Below are 24,105 nucleotides of genomic sequence, written 5' to 3' on the forward strand. Positions count from 1 at the left end.
CTGTTAAACACCTCACAGAGCATTCTTTGCAAGCAGATACCAAGCAGAACCACCTCTGACTGCAAGGTCAGGTCTGAAAAAGGGGAACAATAAAAAAGGACTTCATACTGGTTTTTGTTTCTCTTGAGTATATAATAGTTATGTCGGGATCTTAAGAGAAATGAGTCAAAACTAGCACTGATGTAGTGCAATTGCACAGAAGAAGGAATCGGTACCAACAAATCTGACAAATCTCCACACACCATTTCTGCAAGTAGCCTTAGAAAGAGATACTGACTGTGGTTTGTGGATTTACATTTAGCATCTTTAGTCAGATTTCTGTACCAGGAAATGAAACTCTTCTGGAGAGATGCTATAGCCTAAAAAGTAGACTATCTTAACTGCTTCTACAGAATGCGGATCTAGAGTGAAATGATTTATATGTTCTACATAATAGTTATTAATTTTACGAATAATAAATATCTACATACTTAGGAAAGTAAAGGGAAGAAATATATAAGAAAAGTAATAAGTAGCAATATTCAGAGAAGTTAAATAATAATTTTAACTCAGAGAACCAACTTCATTGGTCCATGGAGATGAATATCCCATCTTCGAGATATTTAAAAGGTTGAACCTAGTAATTGCACCTGCTCACATCTTTTACATAAAAGATCAAAATCTGTGATCAGTCCCTTTGAAACTCCAATAGGTACCAGTAAAACTTTAGTACTTTAGGACTTCCCATTCTCAAAACAATTCAGCATTCATTCTTATTGTATGACTTGCTACTTACTGATAAAAAGAACTAATATTCATTTTCCTGATCAGTTTTATATTTACTTAAAAAAAATTTTAGAAAGGAAAAACAACTAAAAAAAGATTCAGTGCTGACCCAAGCCTCTCTCCCTTTTTTACAGCCAAACTGTGCTCAAATATTAAGTTCAGATATTTAGTTTTATTGCAACCTAAAAGACAATCTTGCATAAATCGCTATCCTGCAGAAACATCCACTGGTGATGATGTACTATAAAACAATTAAAAACCACTGCCACATTTAGTAACTCCTCCAAAAGGGACAGGCATGTTTTCAGGTTACTTCAGTGGCTTTTCAGGCAAAACAGTTCAGGCTGGCTTATTAAACTCCTTTATGATGTCAGCTTGGCATGGACTCTGCCACCACAAGTTACCAGAAAGCTGAGTTCTGTGGTTATACATGAAGACCACTAGTGTAATATTTCAAGAAAAGTGAGATTCAGAAAAAAAGTTATTAAATTGATAGTGCATAGAGAATGCATTTATTTTTTGTACATATAAAAGTGTTCAGTGATTCTCCAAGAGAAAGAAAGAGCTTAACAAACCAAATGTCCAGTTAAACTGACCGTTCGGAGTCTTCTAGCTTTTCTTAATCCTCCATTTGCATTTATTCTTTCATTCATTAAAAACTTTGCAAGAGCCATCAGTAACATGACACTCTGAAACTTCATTTTCATCACCTAGAAACAAAATTTAGAAACTTGAAACGAAATATGCAATCTTGTGAAACTGCCACCAATTATTTTATCATGGTGCAGTGCTATGTATAGTTAAGAGACTTAATAATTTGCACCAGTTACTTTTCATGGTATTTCAACTAGAGAAAAAGAATGACTTTCAAGCATCTGACTTCATCTTTCAGCACCTGTTTTTGTAAATGAACTAGTTGCAAAACTCCCAATTTCCAATATTTTGAAAACCATATATTAACTACAAGTAGAGAATCAGCTAAATTGCTTTCTATTCATTATCAAATTTGCAATTTCTCTGAATATAGATATTTGAGTGACTAGATTTTCCCTTTCACATTGAAACACCAATGGTTTCAGTATACACTATATAAAATGACCTGAAGGTCTGAAACATGTTTTCAAACAATTTGCAAGCAAATCTAGCAAGCTGTTAGCAGTCAAGGTTGCATGCACATCCTGGCATATCAAGTCTATTATTTATAAAAAGGCATCATCCATAAGAATGCACTCTAATGTGGTTGCCAAAAAGCAGTATTTTTCATTATGTATTTTATGAATTAACACATTTAATTCTTCAACACGGTGAGGATGACTTTTATAAGAACAAAATAATAAACTCCTGAATTGTTTGAGAAATTAGCTTGCTTGCATAAGATGAAAAACTTTGATTTATCTTTTGGTCAATGAAGTTTTAGTTGCTCAAAATTTAATTCAATGGCTACTTTAGAACATTTGTTAATTTTTCATTTCAAAGAAATGTATGAGACCAGTTCAAAATGTTTAGTGATTAAAGAAGCCTAAAATCAGCTCTTGCCAAATAGGTTTCTTTGATTACTTTTGGAAAATACTGAAGGGTACTCTCCATATTTACAAGCCTGAATGCATATATAACTAAAAATCATTTGTTTTTCCTCTGTCAGCTATTTAAAGTCTTAGTCCTTGAGGCGGTAGAAAAACAACAAATTACAATCCATTACTGATTACTAATTTTAAAATTATAGCCTTTAAACTAGTCAAAATTTATTATAGTAATTTTTGTGTAATACAACTAAACCTGGTTTTCAGGTGCAATTTTTCATTTAAATCCAATATTTAAATACAGTGTCATGTAATAAAGGGAGAACCAATTAATTATGTTAATTTTATTTAGTATTGCATTGAGGCCCATCATTTTCAATCACTGAGCAAGACTGATGGCAAGTAGGAGAAAAAAACCTTGCCACTAAAGAAAAAAAAAAGAAATTTACCTCTTTTTTTATGAAAATTTACCTATTTTTTACCTCTGTTTTGTGAAAAACAGACCTTTTAAACATATATTTTCAATCTTAAAAAAATCTACAAACTACATGACTGCATAGGATGTTGGGAGATCATCTACTCCACTGCTTTACCCCAGGCAGTCTCTGGTAATTTCCAAATATCCTTTAAGTCATTTCAGGTACCGTAATACCTGAAATTTATTTTTTTTTTTGAGGGGTGGTTTGGGGGATGACAGTGAAAAGTGGCGCAATATTCCTTTTGCCACTCTTGACCTGAATGCTCATGCTCCACAGCTCTTGTTCCACAGCTCTTGTCCCACTTGGGATTAAAGTCTCAAGACCTGTATTGTTGGACCACTTTCCAGGCAGGGTTCACTCCCATAGGCTCATCATATTTATAGGAAGGCAGGAAGAGGGAATAATGTCCCTCATCTCTGATTATCAGCTCAGGGATCTTAGGCATTACATAAATAAGGACTATTCTTTGCAATCTAGTTCCTACTAGTTCCTAACTATCAGGAATTTTCAAGCACTTTCCAGATTTTCCCTTCTGTAGGTCTCAAGCTTCGGTGTTGTCTGTTTTTCCCTGATTGCTTCTTTTTAAAGCAGTTACTCAGGCATAAATAAAGAGTTTTCATCTTTAATAGCTTTTCCTAGGGTGCTTCAGATAAAGTTGACAGAACTTTTTGAAACAATTCCATTCACTGTTATCCTTAAATTAAGTTGAAATATGCAGGTAACTCATACCATTGTGGTCCATTAGATCTCCTAAATGCTCTTCTAAAACATCACTCAGTGATGGGTACCAAAATTAACAGCTCTCTGAGGTATTATAACAAATTAGAGTGATTTTACTTTGCAATTTAAGTTTCTACTCATTCATGATAATTTTATCACCAGTGACAAGTTTTGAACCAGAATATGATCTTCAAAATTATATTTGATATTTCCATTGAGTTAAAAAGCAATGATTAGGCACAATGAGCTAGTTTTGTTCAATCAAATAAATCATGTCTATCTAATAAAAATTTTATCTATAATGTTCTACTTAAAAAATATTGTACTGAAGTGTTACTTAAGTTATGTTGTATCTACTATTTTGTACTTATCTACAGTTATTTATCCCAGCTATGAAGAAATTAAGTCTGAATTTATCACCATTAGTAATCCTTCAGGTATATATGCACAGAATATTTAATAACTTTTTTTATTATTATTGTTGGAGATATTAATCCAGCATGGGCAAATACCAAGTTTTTACTACAGAGAACACAATTTCTTCAAGTCTTCTGAAAACTTATGTGACCCTCATGTTCTCAAAGAGACCCTGTTAATGGTTTAGAACAATTTTATGTAGTTTTTAGGTGCTCTAGGACAAGTGTCATCAGGTTTTGTAAACTTGACTAGATCAAAATAAACCTCAGTCCTCTATTCAGACATACTTGTCCTTTTCTATTTTAATTATTAATTACAATCAAATTTTTTGTGAAGATAAATAAAACAAAGAATCCAGGAAGAGTTTTCTTCTTCATGCCTCAATTGTCTTGCAAAAAGACATAATAAAATGTCAATAGAAGACATCATACAATATTTTTTAGTGAGCTTGTCTTTTTCCAAAACTGAAAAAACCAAAAGGCACATCAAGTCTAAGGAAGTTTTCATGTGTGTGCTTTTAAAGACATAAACAGTATTTTGGCAGCATTAAGCCTCATAGCACCTAGAAACTCCGGTAAAACTCATTCACCTAAATTAAACTTAATGATTTCTTGCACCAAATAACAGAATGATATTTCAGATTTCCCATCTTAACACTTGACTACATTAATTACACTACAATGGGTCTTAGTTTATGTCTTTTGGCCAATTAAGATAATATTTGCCTCCCACATTCACCATAGATATCTAAAATTCACTCAGCTAAGCCTTAAGTTTATTTTTAAGACTGGAAATAATGCTAAGTCTGAATTCAAGTTTCTAAATTATTTTAGTATGATAAAAGCTTAAATGAGCATACTCTTGCATTCCTTGCCCATTATTATTTCAGCTTGCAGATTAAGTCACATAACTTGGACTGAACTGAAAGAAGTAGCCATATTTATGTCTCTGTTGCTCAGCAGAACTGGGCAGCCTTGAATGGACCCTACAAAGGAGCTTGCTACCACATAAGCATTAGGGCTCAAAAAGTTAGTTTCAGATTACCCTGCATATTACACTTCTACTTTAAAATCAAATGTTCCAAATAGGAAAGGAAACTTATAAAATCTTCTTGTCATTAAAGACACCGGGGAAAAGTGCTACTGACACAAAATTGTAATCAAAAAAGTGGGCAAGAAAAATGTTTGGTATTTAAAATATATAAAAATATAATAAAATTTTATATGACTCCTAATTGTATATTTTACTCCTAACTGTGTATATATATATATATATGATGAGTGAAAATAATTCTTTGGCTTGTAAAAATATTTTACTGCATTTACCAGCTTTAAAATAATATACAATATACAGAAAAACAAACAATTTACTATTTATTAACTAATAGGGACAAGAGTCAACTTGCATTTAATAAAAAAAATAAAAATACTCAACCTGTATTTAATAAAAATCAATTGTTCCAGCATACAGAGTCACAGCAGAAAGTTTAAAACAAGAATTTCATTTTTTTCCACAAAACTTGCATTATTAAGGAAAATACAACTCTTCTTTCATTACTGACTCCTTCCATTTTGAAGTGAGCTCATTTGAGCTGTCAAACTCAAGTTTCTACTTGACTGCACAACAGATGCATGAAGCTGAATATATTATATTTGGGAAAATGGTCATCACTGATAAATCACAAATACTATTAAAATCACTAGAAACACAAATTGAGACTTACAGACGTTCCTAACAAAAAGGATAAAAAGTATACATTAGATAGCTTTTGTTTGCTGAATACTGTTCCTTTTTTTCTCCTCCAAAATCTCTTATTTTAAACAACTTGTCCACACACACACACACACACATGGCTGGGCTTCGCGAACGAAGATTTGGGAAGGCTCTATCCGCATTTGCTACAGGCACGCTGGTGGCTTATGAGGCCAATACGTGACAGACATATCCGATTACAAAAGGCACAGCAGAAAGATTCCTTAGATGGTGTATTCTGCAATATATGGTTCTTTCTGCGTTGCCTTTTTTCCTCAAGAGTGATCCTGCGTGTGTTCTCAAAGGAGACAGCAGCGTTATAGATGGTGTGTCTCCAGACCTCCCGATTTGAGGCCAGAGTAGACCAGTGATGAAGATCAATATGGCCAAGGCTGAGATGTTGTTTCAGGGAGTCCTTGTATCTTTTCTTCGGGGCTCCTCTCATGCGGCAGCCGGTGGCAAGTTCACCGTAAAGCAAGATCTTAGGGAGGCGGTGGTCCTTCATCCTTGAGACGTGCCCTGCCCATCACAGCTGTGTTCTCATCAACATGGCCTCAATACTTGTGATAGCTGCTTGCTCTAGAACAGATGTGTTGGTCACATAGTCTGACCAGTGGATGTTTAGGATTGTGCGGAGGCAGCGTTGATGGAAGCGTTCTAAGAGACGCAGGTGGTGGCGGTAGATGACCCATGATTCGGATCCATATAAGAGAGTCAACAACACTATGGCTCTGTAAACACTGATCTTGGTGCTTTTCTTCAGGTGTTTATTACGCCATACTCTTCTGTGGAGTTTTCCAAAAGCACTATATAAACAACTTGTCCAGCATGACAATAAAAGCATGACATGCTAGAATATAGATCATAATTTAATCACTAGAATTTAAAATTTGGAATTAACTGACATATCTAAGTTTAAATGTAGCAAATAAGTCTGACAGAGTTCAAGAAGTGCTTGGACAATGCTTTCAAGGCACATTGTGTATTCTTGGGGCTGTCCTTAGCAGGGCCAGGAGCTGGACTTCAATGATCCTTGTGGGTCCTTTCCAACTCAAAATATTCTGTGATTTTTCTCCTTCCGTATTTGTTTCCATGATTGTTAAATGAAAAATTGACTGTTCTTTGACATTAGGAAATATATAGTTTAGGAATAGTCTTCTAGCGTATTGCTCCATGGCAAAAATACACATACAGTATGTTCACATATATTTTAGAATCATAGAATGGGTTGGAAGGGACCTTAAGATCACCTAGTTTCAACTCCCCTGCAATAGGGGACACTTCCGTAGATGTGGTTACTTAGAGCTCCGTCCAACCTGGCCTTGAACACTTCCAGAGATGAGTAGTCCACACCTTCTCTGGGCAACCTGTTCCAGTGCCTCATCACTCTCACAGTACAGAATTTCTTCCTAATATCTAAGCTAAACCTACTGTCTTTCAGATAAAGACCACTCGCCCTTGTTCTACCACTACATGCCCCCTTAAGGTATTGGAAGGTGCTCTAAGGTCCCCCCAGATCTCCTCTTCTCCAGGCTGAACATCCCCAACTCTCTCAGCCTGTCGTCACAGAAGTGCTCCAACCATCTGATCATCTTTGGGGCCCCCTCTGGACTCATTCCAACAGATCAACATCTTCTTGTGCTGGGGCTCCAGAGCTGGATGCAGCACTCCAGGTGGAGTATCACAAGAGCAGAGCAGACAGGGAGAATCACCTCCCTCGATCTGCTGGTCATGCTTTTGATGCAGCCCAGGATGTGGTTGGCCTCTTGGGCTGCAAGTGCACATTGCCAAGGCTTACTGAGCTTTTTGTCCAAACACCCCCAGGTCCTTCTCCCCAGGACTGGTCTCAATCCATTCTCCACCCAGTCTCTACTTGTGATTGGGATTGTCCTGACACACATGCAGGACCTTGCACTTGTCCTTGTTGAATTTCATGAAGTTTGCACAGGCTCACCTCTCAAGCCTGTCAAGGCCTCTCTGGATGGCAACCCTTCTTTCCAGCATTGTCAATCACACAGCTTGGTGTCATCGGCAAACTTGCTAAGGATGCACTTGATCTCACTGCCCATATCACTGACAGATGTTGCACAGCACCAGTCCCAATACCCACCCCTGAGGAATGCCACTTGTCACTGATTCCCACTTGGACATAGAGAAACCGTTGACTATAACTCTTAAAAGTGTGACCATCCATCCCATTTTTTATCCACTGAGTGATTCATCCAACAAATCCACATCTCTCCAGTTTAGAGACAAGGATGTCATACAGGACAGTGTCAAATGCTTTGCACAAGTCCAGGTAGATGACATCTGTTGCTCTTCCCTCATCCACCACTGCTGTAACCCCATTGTAGAAGACTACCAAATTTGTCACGCGTGATTTGTCTTCAGTGAAGCTATGTTGGTTGCCACCAATCACCCCCTTATTTTCCATGTGCCTTAGCATTGTTTCCAGGAAGAGTTGCTCCATGATTTTGCCAGACACTGATGTAAGACTGACTGGCCTGTAGCTCCTGAGTCTTCCTTATTTCCCTTTTTAAAAATGGGTGTTATGTTTCCCCTTTTCCAGTCAGTGTGAACTTCACAGGACTGTCATGCCTTCTCAACTCAAATATGATGGATACTGGCTTAGACACTTCCTTGGCCAGTTTCCTTAGGATCCGTGAATGTATCTTGTCAGGTCTCGTGGACTCATGCATGGGAACCTTCACATTCCTTTAATGGTGTCAAACCCAGAGCAGGTGGTTCTTCATTCTTCCAATCCCTGCTTTCACCTGCTGCAACTTGGGCAGTGTGGCCAAAGCACTTGATGGTGAAGTCCGAGGCAAAAAAACTGGAATAAGTCAGCATTCTCCATGTCCTGGATAAACAGGTCTCCTGTATCCTTCCTGAGAGGACCCACATTTTCTAGTCTTTCTTTTGTTGCTGATGCACCTAAGGCAGCTTTTTTGTTACCCTTGATGTCCTTGGCCGGATTTACTTCTGTCCATGCTTTAGTTTTCCTAACCAGATCCCTGGCTCTTTAGACAATTTCTCTGTATTCCTCACAGGCTATCTTTTCCTGCTTCCGTTCTCTGTAAACTACCTGTTTGCATTTAAGTTTGTCCAGGAGTTCTTTGTTCATCTATGCAAGCCTCCTGGCATTCTTCCATGACTTCCCCTTTGTAGGGATGCATTATTCTTCAGATTGGAGGAGACAACCCTTGAATATTATCCAGCTCTCTTTGGTCCCTCTTCCCTCAAGGGCCCTAGCCCACAGTACTCTACCAAACAGATCCCCGAAGAGGTCAAAGTCTGCTGACCTCAAGTCCAGAGTGGTGAGCTTGCTGTGTGCCCTCCTCACTGCCCCAAGGATCCTGAATTCCATCATTTCATAGTCACCGCAGCCAAGGCTGGCCTTGAGCTTCACATTCCCCACCAGCCCTTCTCTGTTGGTGAGGACAAGGTCCAGCATGGCACCTCTCCTTGTCGGCTCCTCTATCACTTGGAGAAGTAAGCTGTCATTTATGGGTGTACATTTACAACACACCTGCATCCACTGATTTTTAAACTGTGCTGTAACGATGCACTTCAGGTATTAAAATACAGATGTAGTGAACCCAAAATAGCAGATCACAGTTCAGCAACTAATTACAGATACAGGGCAGTCACCGTTCAACATTTCAACTGGATTTCATAACTCTGACGTCAACTTTGTTGAGCCCTTTAAGTTAATAATTAATTTCATATAATTCATTGATGAACTGCTACAGAATTTTCTAGGAAAAACAAGGTACTAAAATATACAATTATAATTACAAATATTCAACTCCATGTAAAGTTTGACAAACAGAGCTCAAAATATCATAATTGGAAAATGACTACCCCAATACAAGTTAGGACCATTTTGCAGGGAACTTCCTGAGATTCAATATTTTATTATACATTTTCATTGAAGTACCTTAAGCTAAACAAACTCGAAAATGCTTAAATATAAAAAATATTCTTAAAATTATTATTAAAGACGAAGATCAATTCATATAAAAAAGTCATGGTTGAAGAAGATGCTTACATTGCAACTCGTGTCTTATTCCATCTTCACCTCTGAACAAGTTAGAAATTGCTAACTCAAGTATTTTTTCCACCATACATTTTATGCTCCTATTCGCAATTTTAGTAGAAATTTTTACTTGTGAAATAAAAATAGTTTGAACAAGGTAACCTATGATGAGGAGCTACTTTACAAGAGCACCATAACATTTAAAAGAGAAAGACCTTGGTGTCTTAAACAGATTTTGAATAGCAGCAGAAATTTTTCAAAATACCGAACATTAAGAGAAAAGAAGGCTCAACATTACTTTTGTTATATATAGTAAACAGTTTTCTATCTCTTATGACTTCTTTGTATTTTTAATGTATGGGAAAACAAATAGGTGTTCTTTTGGATCCTATGCGCTCATTTATTTTACTCAGAAATAAAGTCAGTACTGCAGCATTTTCTTCTTTTGGTGTGTTTCTGAAATATTTTCCCTTTTGGAATGCTGGTATATTTTGCAATTTAGTTGCATGAGTATATCTAATGCAGTATGATATCTTTTGATTTTCCAGCTCTAGGTAGTAACTTACCAGTAGTATGAGCACAGTAATTCACATTGTTTCTGTAGGACTTTCCATGAGCATGCTGAGGCAGCCTATTCACATCACCAGAATCTAGAGCCTCTGCAGTGCCACCTGATATATTTAATGGCATGTTTCTGGGAAGTTTAGCTGGTTCCAATTTTTTCTTTACTGGAAAATCATGCACTGAAATAGACTTTTTCCTATGTTTCTTGGTAGTATTATGTGGCTTAGAGAAACTCACATGACAGAAGTCCCTGCTGGCAAAAGAGTCTTTGCAACAAACTTCAGGACGACTCTGTGATTCATCTGGCACTCTTATCTGTACCTGATTTTCATTTAAATTAGATGATGAAAAGAAGTCTTCATAAGAAGCCTCTTCAGTACAATACGACTTGCTAGTAGTTACTGCTTGCAAGAGCCCTTTAGACCCTGCTGCACTCAGTTCTGAGGTAAACAACTTCAAATTAGGTAATGGTTGTAGTTTCTTCCTCTTCTTGACTTCAAGAATACTATCATTTTTGTCAACAGGGAAGCTTTTATCCAGTGAACATGTATTTAAGTCTTCACTATTCATAGGTGAATTAGAGAGACTGTCAATCAAAGAAGGAACAGTATTTAGCTGCACTATTTTTTTGGAAGGAGTAATATGATCGAAGTCCCTGAGAAGAGAACTTTCATTTACAATTGAAGTAGTCTTGCTCTTTTCATTCTTCTGATTTTTCTTTGGAAACTTTGGTTGTTTCTTTTCTAAAGACAATTTGTCATCCAAAGTGTGCTGTATAATCTGTTTCTTTGTTAAACTACTTCTGGTATGTCGTTTTGGTGTTAAGCTTTTTTGCTCATTGCCCCGTGATGAAGAATTCACTGATGCACTTGTGGATACAAAACTATCAGTCCAAGTATCACAGGAGTGTTCTACTACCTCTGTTTTCTGTCTCTTTAATTTCTCAGTTCCCCAAAGATAATCATAACTTGAGTTCAAGCAGTCTTCAATTTGTTCTCCTGCAGAACACAGAAAGTGTTGATATAAATTTATCGAACAAAACAGAAAGAGTATCAATTTCTCAGTAAAACATATAAGGAATTACTGAACCAAAAAAAGGATTTAGCCACTTCTCTGGATATTATATAGCAAGTCATCAAAAACTAAACAGAAAATGGATTAGAAACAAAGCACATTCTACGTTGACAAGAACCTACGACAGCTTTAGCTATCATATCTCCTTACCTGGTCATTAAGCTCCCATAAGTCCTGTTCTGCTTTCTTGAAACAAAGTAACAGAGAAACTCACTTTCACTCTTGTATTTGTGGAGAAAACCAGCAAGATTTTACTGATAAAGCTTGCTAGAGTAATACTGGAAACTCATTAACCATTTTTGCTACCACAGTGTTAGCACCACCTTGTAGCTTTTGCAGTCAAGAAATTAAATACGGCATCATAGTATCATACCACATACCTCGACACAACGTATTAAAAATAATTAGAGTGGAAAAATGTATAATTTCTTGTAGCAATGTTCAAGAAATTATTTTGTGCGAGGTGGTACACAATATATTCATAACTCTTAAGAAGAAATTCCTCTGAAACAAGATAATACCTCTGATTATTCAGAATACATTTTTAAAAATCCTGTTGTTCTACAATCTGATAATTGCAATAGATGCTTCTGCTTAAACAAATGTTGAGTTCAAAGCTTCAGCAATATTTCTGCAAGCGCTCCTGTGGATTTTAGGGGAAGTCTTGATGTTATTTGCTTAAAAGTATAGATAATATTTTTAAACATATGGTGTAGCTAACTACACTAAGAAAAATGAAATATATGGAAAAGAAAGGATCAGACTTTCAACTGACAGTTGAAGAGGTCTTAAATTCAGTCCTCAAATAAAACTGGCTTCTTGAAGTTTTTAACCATTATTAATCCATATATCTCATATATCTCTCAAGCACAAACAAAAGGGCCACTGTCACAAAGCATCAGAGATGGAAGCTACACTGAATGCTGTCACAGGATGTGGTGGTCTATTCTTAATGTAAAATTACATTGTGCAGTTGTAATGTTGAATGGACTTACTCAAGGTACAGCTCTCAAATTGCAATGTTCTTCCTCATCAACATGAAACTAATCTACAGAAATAAAAGAAGTTTGCTGGCACAGTTATGCTACTGCCAGTATTAAGCTATCACTTTTCGCTAACATTGCACAAAGACATACCAAGCTGTTTCAGGCAATGGGATAACGCCCCTATTCTCAGCTAAGCCAACATAACAGAACTCCTGTGTGATGTCAACAAAATACAGCACTTCAGAAAAGCACAAGGTACAGTTTACTGTTGGGGGAGAAAAGATAGCAGGCAAACTTCTCAAGCAGCCCTCCTTATGAATTCGAAAGGTTGTCTTCTCCTTGCATTTCCTTGCATCAAACACCAGCATCTGACTTGAGCTTTTTGCTCATGTGACTGACAGAAGACATGATGTCTGAAATACGTACCCATTGCATACATGATCAATACTGTTAAAATGCCCACTGATGTAGCTCAACAGACTTCACAATAATCTCTCTTACATCCTGTTAATATGCTAAAACACGGGAACAAACCCCTAACTTTATGAGAATAATTTTATGAGGGTCTTACCTTTCTAACAAATTATTTTAATTCATCTGCAACCATAAAATATTTAAAAAGCCAATTTATTTTTACTCTTGTTATATCTATCTTCAAACCTGACTACTTAAGCTAGAAAACACATTAGGCGTCCTTTCGAATTCAAGTCTTCAATAGAAAATTTGGAAGACATTTCAGTTCTTGCAATTAGCATCAAAGCCTTGGTATAGTAGAAATGCTTTTCAATATGTTTGAAGGTTTACCTAAAACTCAAAGAGAAAATAAATACGAGCCACACTAAATTACACTGAAGTTTAATTTTTCATCCATGTATCACTTTATCCTTACTTATATCTTTACTTTCCTCTCACAATTATTTTTCAAATTAGAAACTCACAGTCTACTTGACACAGACATCTTAAAACTTCAAATACTACAGATTTGTCCCACCAAAAGATGTTCCACATTCAACAGTTTTTACAACTCGCAAAACCTAATGATTTAGACCTTAATATTTTCTCAGTAAGATAATGCAAGCACTAAAAAACATTTGAAAACTACAATCTAGATTTAATTCACCCGGATCGGCATTTTGAAATCAACTACATTTATTCAATTAGGTTATTCAAATTTATTTAATTTGTAAATCCTGTTGTTCAGTACCTACTCAAAACCTGGGAAGAAGGGAAGACATGCAATCAAGTAAGAGATTAAAAAAAATTTTGAAGGTGAGAACATGACAAGTGTGCAAAAAAGTCAGCAATAAAAACAGTAGCCAACTGTGCATGTTCATAGATAAGTAAAATTTAACTTCTTACCAGTAGGAGAAAGATTTTCTCTTTTTCTCTTCATATCCTTCATTCCTCTTTCAATTGCATTGCATTGATCTTTCATCTTACTAACAGGGCTGTATATAAGTGAACCATTGTCTTCAAATAGTAAAACTGGTACATCCGTTTCTACACAAAGAAATTGTATTTATATATTAATATTTAAATGCTATAACAACTTCAGATGAAGTTTCATTTTTCTTTCGAAAAAACTTAACAAAAAATAGTTTCCTTATATCTAACATCCTTACAGATGCCTTAACACCACAGACTTGCAAAGAACTCTGTAAAAAGTCAACTTCATTTCTCATGGCGAGATGCATAAAACTAAAAAAAAAAAACCCACCAAAAACCAAAACCCCAACAAGTGCTTTAAAGAAATAACTTCAGATAGTTGAATGTTAGTCGAAAATAGTTCTTACCAGCATTAATTGTTGTCTTTTGTATAGCTAAATCTTTAGCCATCTGGTCCAGTCTTCTCTGAAGCTTTCTATCATTTTCTGGAGTTTTTTCAACAAAATCTTTTGGCTGCATACATTTGTGCTACAAGACACACAAAACTATTAGCTACATAGTATAAAACTGCCAGAAGTAACTATACTTCCTATTTGCCTATCTCTTCATCACAGTATTTATTATTGGTGTTTATGCTACTTATCTTGAGAGTCACAGATAATTGCATACATTTTTGAAAGTGAACTTTAATATGAAGTAGGAAAGAACCTAATAGATCTTTACTGTTTGCAGCAAAGCTAAAGCTTTAAAGGTATTTTTTTTTAAATAGAGTTTGTTGCAACTCAATGAAACATCATTTTTTATTCACCAATACAAAAACTGTATTTTAGTATACTTTCTTCAGGTAAGATGCCACATGATCACACCAACAGCCTATCTTTAAAATCCTATTTAGATGGATAAGTACAGTTTACAGAATGTCCTGAAAATAAACAGCTCAAATGCCTGAGGTCAGAAAGTTAAGTTCAAACTTTAAAGCTTGCTGTTCTAGGCCTATTTAAAAAAACATAAAAAAAATCACATACTTTTTTGATCAGTAGTGGAAATCCTTCACTAGTGTTCAGTGGAGGAAATAAGGACTCATCAACACGTACTCCAGTTTCTTGACACCTGTACAACAAATTAGAGCAGGTTTGCTGAGGTTTTCTTCTCTTAGTTTTGTTTGTTTGTTTTTAAGAATGAGAACCTTTACTGCAAAAAAAGCCACCTGAGCTCTGTAATAATGTAACACCAATCCTTCCTAAGTGTGTAACTTTAAGGTAACTACTGTAATGCTAAAAAATCACCCGAATCTATACCTTACATGCCAGATATGTGATACAGTTTTTTGTGCTAATGACGCCCTCTAAATTGCTGTTCTGAAACTGAAAGATTCCCACTCATTTTGCACACATTCCAAAGTTGTGGCTGAAGTCCTTCCTGCAGCCACCAGTGTGGCTCTACTGACACCTAGTGATGAAACTGCTAGAAAGTCTGTGGCTGTACAATTATAATCTAATCCTCAGTTACTCAATTCTGAACGAATTAAAAAGCCAAACTACTCTGTGCATTTGTCAAACAAACTGAATTTAGAATTCACTGGAGCATCAAAAACAGATATTCAAAACGGTGGACTTTTGTGACTGTTAATGAATTCTGGATAATAATCAGCATAGATGCAGACGACATGAAAAATTACACTAATTCAGAGATTTCGTTGATTCAGAGATGCTAAACAGAAGAAAATTTGGCCACTAAATATATTATAAGAATTTTTGCATACAATTCTGAATGTAAATGATTTATCATTTATTTGTGAGATGAGTTAAGAATATACAGGTAGAGTTTCACAATCATGGGTTCGATATGGAAGCATTAAGTGTTCCTAATTTGGACACAGATTGTAGCAATTCTGTCTTTTATAGGGTTCTTTTTGGTTTGGGGTTTTGATTTTTTTAGGTTGCTCACTGTATTTGTGTTGAAGAAGATGCAAAAAGATTTTTCTCAGTGATCCCAAAGCTGTCACTCATTTTGCATTAAACTTAAAATTTGTTTGCACAATAGCAAATCCATGATTTTGTTCACTGTTTTTAACATGAGACATATCTACTATTCTTAGAAAGGAGACAAAAGAAAAGGAAACTAAACAACTTTTTTAAAATTAAAAATACCTTTACTCTGGAGTTACAAATTTTTTTAAACTTCAATTGTCTATGTTCCACAGAATTCTTGTTTAGACATGGTCAGATACAACACTGTATTTATGTTTTGATAAACATTTAATTGCTTCAGCAATTTTCTAAACCCATGTAAATCTTTGCTGACTATGTTTCTGCATCAAGGAGTTCTGTTGAAAATCATCATTTACTGTTTCTCTGAATCTGCATCCAGGTGTATGCATGTGATGCTTTCCCATTCTTCTATTGGAAAGGAAAATATACATTCATTTCATATTCAGTCTCTCTATATGAACATTTGTATTCACAAGAGTCTCCCTCCTCCACTCCCATTTCTTTTCCTGACTGAAGCATTATTGTCTCTTCTATCACATCTTATAAGAAAACTTCAGTAATGCTAATTGCCATCTCTGGCAACATTCCAAATGTAACCACAATAAAATGCTGTCATTCCATTACATGAAGTTTTATGTTCTGTTTAATATGATTTGTGACTACTGCTGAAGTGACAATGTTATGGAAATGTTTACTGTAAGTCCCAAAATGTGATATTCATCTTCTCTCTGATATGCTTAAGAGGACTTATGCTTTAAATAGTCTCCTTGACATTAAGAAGAATTTTATTCCCTTTACTGTCTTAGCTTCTTAGCAGAACTACTTCCACTTCAAGCAGATTCCCTTTTGAATTTAAGCACTGTCACAGAAGTTCCTGGGTTTGGTGTTCCAGTACGAACATATATTTTATACTGTGGCCATACTTACAAAAATTACTTAAATATTTGAAGAACCATCCACAAACCAATTAAGACCAAACAATAACTAAGATATTTGGTTTGCATTGCACTCCAATAGGAGTCACCCAACCCCCAGTCTACACTAGACAGTTGACACTTAGTATTACATTTCCTGAAATGATGTTTCACAGCATTTCTGATCATTCTGAGAATGTTCCCCTTGCTATTGAACGGAGCAGCTGGTTAAACCATCCATCTTTTTTAGCAATGCTAAAACTTCAACTCATAGGAACTCTGCATTATTTGCTTACAGAGTTGTCAGGTTTAAACTAAGCTTCCATCCACACAGGACAACTATTCTACTGGCACACACTCTTTACATTTTCCCAGGGTTCAACAGACTGTCTTCTGCCTATCAGTGTCTCAGATACTGATATACAAGGCATACAATTTAAAGTCAGGCACTCCAGGTTCCTCATCTTATTACAAAAAAAAAAATTGAATGCTAGCACAGACTGATTTAATTTTGTACTGCCTGTGCCTCATTTGCATAACCCTATGACTAGTAAGAATATTTATTACTATCTCTTACGTAAGCTTCTACCACTCCTGACCTATACTTTGCTCAAGGATATGATATTCCCATAAATTCTGCCTACAGTATGCACCAATCTAAGCTGTATGTTCTTCTGTTCTTCTTTTGGCATTTACTTTAAACTAAAAGGCAGAAGAAAAAGATTACAGAGAAGTTCAATCATAATTCACAGCTTGGGTCCTCCTCTCCAACAAAATACCTCTATTTCAGGGAGTCCCCCAGTTCCAACAAACTTCATCTTCTAAGCCGTATACCAAGACCTTGCCTTGGTCTGAATATGATACTAGGAACACTTAAAAAAATACCAGGAAGATGCTAGCCTTCTCCTTCCTACCAAACAGCTTAAGTTTTCCCTCCAGATCCTTTTTCTTGTTTTTTTCCCTTTGTTGCTGGTATCCAGCAAAAGCTTCTTGAGGATTTTACTCCTGGATTTCAAAGTTCCTTGATGTCTCCTACAGTGTTACATATCCGGTTGTCTCTATGTCTCAACTTTCTATAGTGTTCATCCACTCAATGCCTTCCAGCATTGCAGAGAAGATTCTTGTGGTGGAACTGCTATTATGGAGACAGTATTTCTGTATGACACGTCCAAGACTCTCCCCTGTAAGGCACTCTCATTCTTTTTCCACGGCTGATGCTACTCACCTGCACTTTTTTGAGATTCTTTTTACTATAGCATATCCAAGTCCTAGGGAAATACGTTCACATAAATACAATTTTGCTTCACCTGCATTTTTTGGAACTTAAAGTATTTTTTCCTTGGTGTTAAAGCTGGCTGGATTGTGCGTCTGTAACTTCTATATCTGACATCCTTAAAAAAAAGAAAGAAAAACTCCTGCTTCTACAGAAATTTATTTTTATGCTAATGGCCTTGCATCACAAGTATTCTGGTTGTATTGGCCTACAATTAAGTGGTTGAAGAGATCAGATTTGCCCCCCCCCCTTTCTTAAAAAAACATATAACTCCAAAATTTTTGCACTAAGACTGCTATCTCTGTGCATATTATAATTGGTACAGGTAAAGCCCTCTTTACTTGACTTATATTCTAATTTTCATCATCACATCGATTTATTGATTGAAATGTTTGAATATAACACATGCATATTCATAAACTGTGTTTTGACACTTCATCTGAAATCTAAGTTAGGCCTCACAAGCACTTTGTAAACTCAAGAAAGGCAGCTCTGGACTAGTAAATTCTCATCGATCGGCTGCATAGCCAAAATTTTTTAAAAACTTTTTTTAATAAATTTAAATTTTTCCATATGGTAGAAGAGAATCTTCAAGTAGTGCTGTTCTGAACTTGACAAATGTCTTAAAAGCCAGACTACATATGGATCTTTTTCTTTCTTGCTAGGATATATTCTTTCTACAGAAGTACAGAAATAGTAAAATGCCCTTGATGAAATTTACTTTTTCATATGAAAATGGAAGACTTCTATTCAACATAAATACCTGGCCTTCACTGCCTATGCATGCCATCTGAAAGTAAGGAGCAGAACACTGAATAGTTAACAAATGTACTTTGAAACTACTTCAACACATTCATTTTTTAAGAGTTAACATTTTACCTTTTTATGTAAGTAACATGCTTTATAATAGGAATAATGTCATAGGAAAGTTACAATTTACTCATGGATTTATCACTATTTCAAGTACATTAATAGAACAGGTTCTGTACTGAAGTTTTTCAATAAAACAATACTAGAATCCATTATCTCTGAGAAAGGCCACATTCATCATAACCATGAGTACTCACTTTTCCACCCAAAGTACAGAAACTGTTTTTACGCCCATCTTCTGTGCTTTTTTCCATGTAGTCAAACGTCCATCCTTGAAGACTACATGGGTCACGTGTTTGTTCAAAGTTTTTGAGACCTGCAGAAGTACACAGAGAGCTCACCTGTAAGTCTGATAATAGGAAAATGCTAATGAAACTAGCTACTGTAGTCTATTTTAGTGTATAAACCATTAGCATAAAAACTTATTCAAAACATTATGTCAAAAACTCTTTTGATCTTTCCCATCTTTGCAAAAATCCTCAATCAAAACTCAAGCCTCATTTTTCAAGCCAATGCAGGCTAGAGGGCTAGAGTAGCCTTTTGTTTTCAAACTTCTTTTCTCTAGGTTACTAATTCCAGCTCCCTACTCTAGCTGTATCACTTATGTAGTGCAACATAATTTCTTATGCAACAGCCAGTATAGAAAGCAGATGCCACTATCTAAAGAAATACCAAATTATATCTTTTATTCAGCAAATAACTCAGGCTTAAAGAGTACAGCTAATCTCACTCTTTAAACCAATTCTCATCAATAAAGATTGCTGTTAGTTTTGAGGGAAGGCTAAAGGTGCCACTAAAAAAAATATATCTGAATGCTTTAAAAAGTGAGAAATACAGAAAATTAAAGTCAGTACACAGTTATATTCCACATCTGATCAAACTGTCAATTATCAGCTTCTACTGACAACTAAGCGATAATGTTTTCAGTTCTAGATATTCCATTCTTCACAGTCAAAATTTCCTTTGTGGAGACTAAACACCCTACACAGAACTGCTTGATCCGTTGTGACTGTTGACATGGTGAGATCAATACAACCCATTTTTTACAGCAGCAGCACCTTCTCAGCACAGCCAAATGTTGCTCTCTCAGCTGCACCACTATATTTGGCTCTCAGCATGCTGTGTCTGTATTTAGCTTTAAGAAAACTATTCAGCTTTGCAAAAAATTTCTGGTGGCAAGCTGATTTATGACTTCTTAGCAGACAAAATCCCATGACTTTTAAGTATCTAGGTATATGGGACAGATGAATCTCTCTTGGAATTAGTTATGACTCCAGATACAATTGCTTACTCACTTTTGCCAGTATCCAGCTGACAGCTCATGTCCTAAGGAGACAGATGCTTGATATAGCTTTGTCTCCAAATTATGGAGGAACACCATCTTATACATCCCTCTCACCCCTCCCACCTCCTCCCTTACCCCAGACGTCTTCTGCAGCTCAGCTGAACTTACCTGGAGACGTCTGAATCAACAATCTAGTGAAAAACTAATACAGAATTTAATTTCCTGACACAATGAGCCAAGCCAGTCTACTATCATGTGCTCAGCCAATAAAAGGGAAGTGTCTGGAATAGTGAAGGGGCATGACCACCCCTTTTCAGTCACAGGGATCTGCTAAATAGGCTCATCCACATCATCTGCTTGCACCTTCCACCATATTTGGCTACTTCAATCAATCTGAAGAATTTTGAAGCCCTATGCTTTTATCATATTTTCTGTGAGAAAAATCTATCATCAGAATTGAATTACAAAGATCTGATAGTACAGCACAAAAGAACAAGAAATATTTGTTACTTGAGTTATTTATTGAGAGTTGCGTTTGCTTTTATAATAAAACCAGTTATCCTACTGTTCTGTCACACTCTCTCAACTTATTTCATGCAGAGAGGACTGAGGGAGATCAGCAAGCTTTCTTAATTACAGTAAGATATATCTACACATGCCCACTTAAAGAGCACTGGGAGTTCACACAAATGTTTTTTAGAGCATGATGTGGGCTGTAAAAATCTCCATTAATCAGTGATAATGTGAAAGAAGGGAAGATGTGAGTCTGACTTTGGTCTCTGGCTGAAATTTTACAGCTGGCAATTAAACATCTTTTGCACCTACAAGTCAACTATATTTGGTATGGAAAAAATCATTTTGACATACGCTGAGTCTCTTAGATGTATTTTTACTAGCACTTTCTGGAACTGAAGAACATTTGTGGGAGAGGGAATGAAAGAGTAAAATGTCATGGTACTTGAGTTAGAAAATATTTTACTAATAACAGAGCAGCTGCCTACAAGTTAAAGAAAACAAAACCACCTAAGGTACATACTTGCAAACCACAGGTTTTCAACATTTTGATTTGTTTTGCCCACAGTACATGGCAAGCCCAATACTTCACAAGAAATGCAGGCTATGCCATTAATATGCAAAGAGGTTTCTAGATGTAGAGAGGCTTTAAATGCATTTCCCATCTGTCAGAGCAAGAATTTCACAGCACGTTGGTCTGCTCTCGGGTCTGTGATTTTCTTCCTTCCTGCCCTCTAAAAACTCATATTAAAAAGGAATATACATGACAGGCAGAACAAGCAAGCTAGTGCGTAATTAAGAGCTTTCCTATTCTATTTATTTCAAAATAGTCTCCTTACTTTGGCTCCCATATCAAGAAGTTGCTGTTCAAAGGTTTTTGAGTAATTTTCTGTTCTATTAGATGACCAAACTTCTACAAATGCAGAAACACCTGGATAAAAAGAGAGAAAGCAACAAACAACTAATAAAGTATATAACATGGTAAAACTGGTTAGGCTGCCTTTCTAATAAAATTTTGTCTCTATACATATTGTATTCACTTGCAAATATACATTTTAGTAAACTGAGTATCAGCTTTTAGCAGTAGAAAGTTTTTGTAAGTGTATTTATGTCCCTTAAATTAGTTGTAATTAAGCTAACTTAGAAGTCTGACACTAGTTAAACAACGTTTCACTTCACTTATTTAAAACACACTACCAGATTAACAAGCAATGTGTTATCTTTACATGACTGCTTACCCTTATCATTATTTAATCACTGCTAACTTCAGGTTAATCGAAAATTTGAAGACAAGCTGATGTAACACAAGTTACAGAACAAAATGAAATAACTACAATAGAATTATTCCTTCCCCAAACTCCCAGAAAACTCTACAGAAATATTACTTAACAGTTTCCCATTGACTTGAAGTTTCACTTTATTTATATCCAACCACCTCAAATTAGGTACATATAAGAGGGGCTAATAAAATTTCATGTCAGCTGCCTTATATAACTTTATGTATTCACATTTAAGTAGCTTCCTTTATCAAGCAGTTCAACGAACTCTTCAAGGAATGAAATCAGCCTTGGTTGACAAGGTCTTAAAACAACCAAACAAAGTCTTTAAAAAAAATCAATACAGAAGTACTGACATGGAGGGATAAGCAAATAAAACTCATAACAATCCCTTCATTAATTTTAATTTCATTTCAGGATGGGCACTAAAGTAAAACTACAGTTCCACTGGCCATGCCACTTTTCCGTTTTGATTGATGAATCAGGAAAGTTCCAGAAACTAGAGGCATATCAGTTCACCAAAAACAACTTTATACAAACCACAGGCCAGACAACTCTCAGAACTGATGAAATAAATTGAGAGTTTCAATTTAAAAGGGTCATCCTTAGCAAATATTGTTTAATTGTCTTAGTTACGACACATGCCTTGATGATTAACTATTAAGTAGTGCCGCCTGTCTTCTTTCTAAATGAAAACTAGAACAATGGTCCAACAGTAGAAGTACTTCTATAGATTAACATAGTTTTATAATTGCTAGAAATACTTTTGACATACAAGAGAAATATGGAACATAAACCACTTCCTTATTCAGTCCACTGGGAAAAATCTTATTATCAGTACTATGACTTCAGATATACACGGGAACTTAAATCTACTGCAGTGCACCAGCTGGGTTCATTCTACCGGGGCAGCATTTGACAAGAGTTGCTTTTTTCCCTTGATTCTTTTATTGTGAGAAACACTGCACTTGCATTTGAAGAGACACTATCTTCCTCTTACAGGAAATATTTTAGAACCTTCATAGTTATAATTCTCCTAGAAAAATAAATCGGACCATTTCAGTAAAGGCCACACTAAGAATTTAGAGGGATGCTACTTCAAAGCTCCATGTACCTGCAGGAGGATCAAAGGTATATTTCATGATAATTAGTCAATTTTAGGTAATCAAATATACTCCAAGGCCCTTTGTAGTTTTTGTATAGTTGATGGAAAGGAAAATGAAGAAGCGCTTTTTTCAACTAAAAGAGCTCTGGAATCCGAAAACGCCAGCTTATGCTTAGAAGGTCTTAGAGAAGGCGGTGATCGCTGAGTTGCCATTAGAGGGCAACTTGGCGAGGCAGAAATTTAGAGAGATGCAGAAGGAAGCCAGGACTGACCGGAGCAGGAAGAGCGGATGGCGGCTCCGAGCCATGCAGTACCGGGAGCCACCCCAGCGGAGCAGCCCGAGCGAGGCGGGTCCGGCCCGTCCCGGCACCTCACACTCACGCCGGGCCTGCTGGGCACGGCCCGCCTGCCCCGGAACGGCCGGGCCCCGCCGCCGGGACCGGGCGGGTTTGCGGCGAGCCAGAGGGACCTGAGGGGAGCCCTGTCCCCCCGCCACGGCCGGCCGCGACTGCAGCCTCTCACCCGCCCGGCCCGGCCACTTCCCGCCGGCTGCCCAGCCGGAAGGTGCCGGGGCAAGGGCCGCAAGGAGAAGGAGAACGGGACAGTGAGGCCCGCGCCAGCCCGGCGGCCCTTCTCGGCCGCGCCAGGAGAAGCCCCCGCGGGGCGGACGGGCCGGTACCTGTCAGAACGGGCTCCATTGGCGCCACAACCCGGGAGGCTCCGACGCCCGCCACCGTTCAAACCCGCCCCCGCGCCGGCCCCGCCGCGCCTGCGCTCTGCGCGGGGCCCTGCCGGAGCGCGGAGGGGGATCCGGAGGGCAGGGCCTGTGGAGGGGCTGGAGCAACCGGCGGCCGTGTCGTGTCCACACAAGTCTGGGGTGCGAAGTGGTGCGTGCTCCACGCGGTCCTGCTCAGAAACAGGTGTGTGCTCTGCCCAGCTCCGGCCCTGCCCTGCGCCGGCGGAGGTTCGTGACAGCGAATGCTGCTGGAAACTGTGCTACAGAATCACAGAATCACTAAGGTTGGAAATGACCTCTGAGATCATCAAGTCCAACCTATAACCAAACACCACGATGTCAACTAGACCACCAGGGATGGTGACTTCACCAACGCCGTGGGCAGCCCATTCCGTTATCTAATCATTAATTCTGGGAAGAAATTCTTCCGCATGTCCAA

General features: G+C 37.1%; 1 protein-coding gene across 1 annotated transcript in view; it reads right to left on the bottom strand.

The window, feature by feature from the left end:
- Positions 1–23,689, bottom strand: part of MCPH1 (microcephalin 1) — a 120,702-nt gene extending 97,013 nt beyond the window's left edge. The window contains exons 1-9 of the mRNA XM_039380774.1: positions 23,610–23,689; positions 21,388–21,479; positions 18,948–19,066; positions 14,728–14,812; positions 14,110–14,230; positions 13,676–13,816; positions 10,216–11,254; positions 8,916–9,150; positions 1,362–1,475 (exon numbers count right to left, since the gene is read on the bottom strand). Of these exons, the coding sequence (XP_039236708.1) occupies positions 1,362–1,475; positions 8,916–9,150; positions 10,216–11,254; positions 13,676–13,816; positions 14,110–14,230; positions 14,728–14,812; positions 18,948–19,066; positions 21,388–21,479; positions 23,610–23,628 (1,965 nt within the window). The 5' untranslated portion in view covers positions 23,629–23,689. The remainder of the gene's footprint in view (positions 1–1,361; positions 1,476–8,915; positions 9,151–10,215; positions 11,255–13,675; positions 13,817–14,109; positions 14,231–14,727; positions 14,813–18,947; positions 19,067–21,387; positions 21,480–23,609) is intronic.
- Between the last annotated feature and the right edge of the window lie 416 nt (positions 23,690–24,105).

The sequence above is a fragment of the Pipra filicauda genome, unplaced genomic scaffold, assembly GCF_003945595.2.
Source record: "Pipra filicauda isolate LSUMZ 115617 unplaced genomic scaffold, ASM394559v2 scaffold200_size1382263_pilon, whole genome shotgun sequence".
Lineage (NCBI taxonomy): Eukaryota > Metazoa > Chordata > Aves > Passeriformes > Pipridae > Pipra > Pipra filicauda.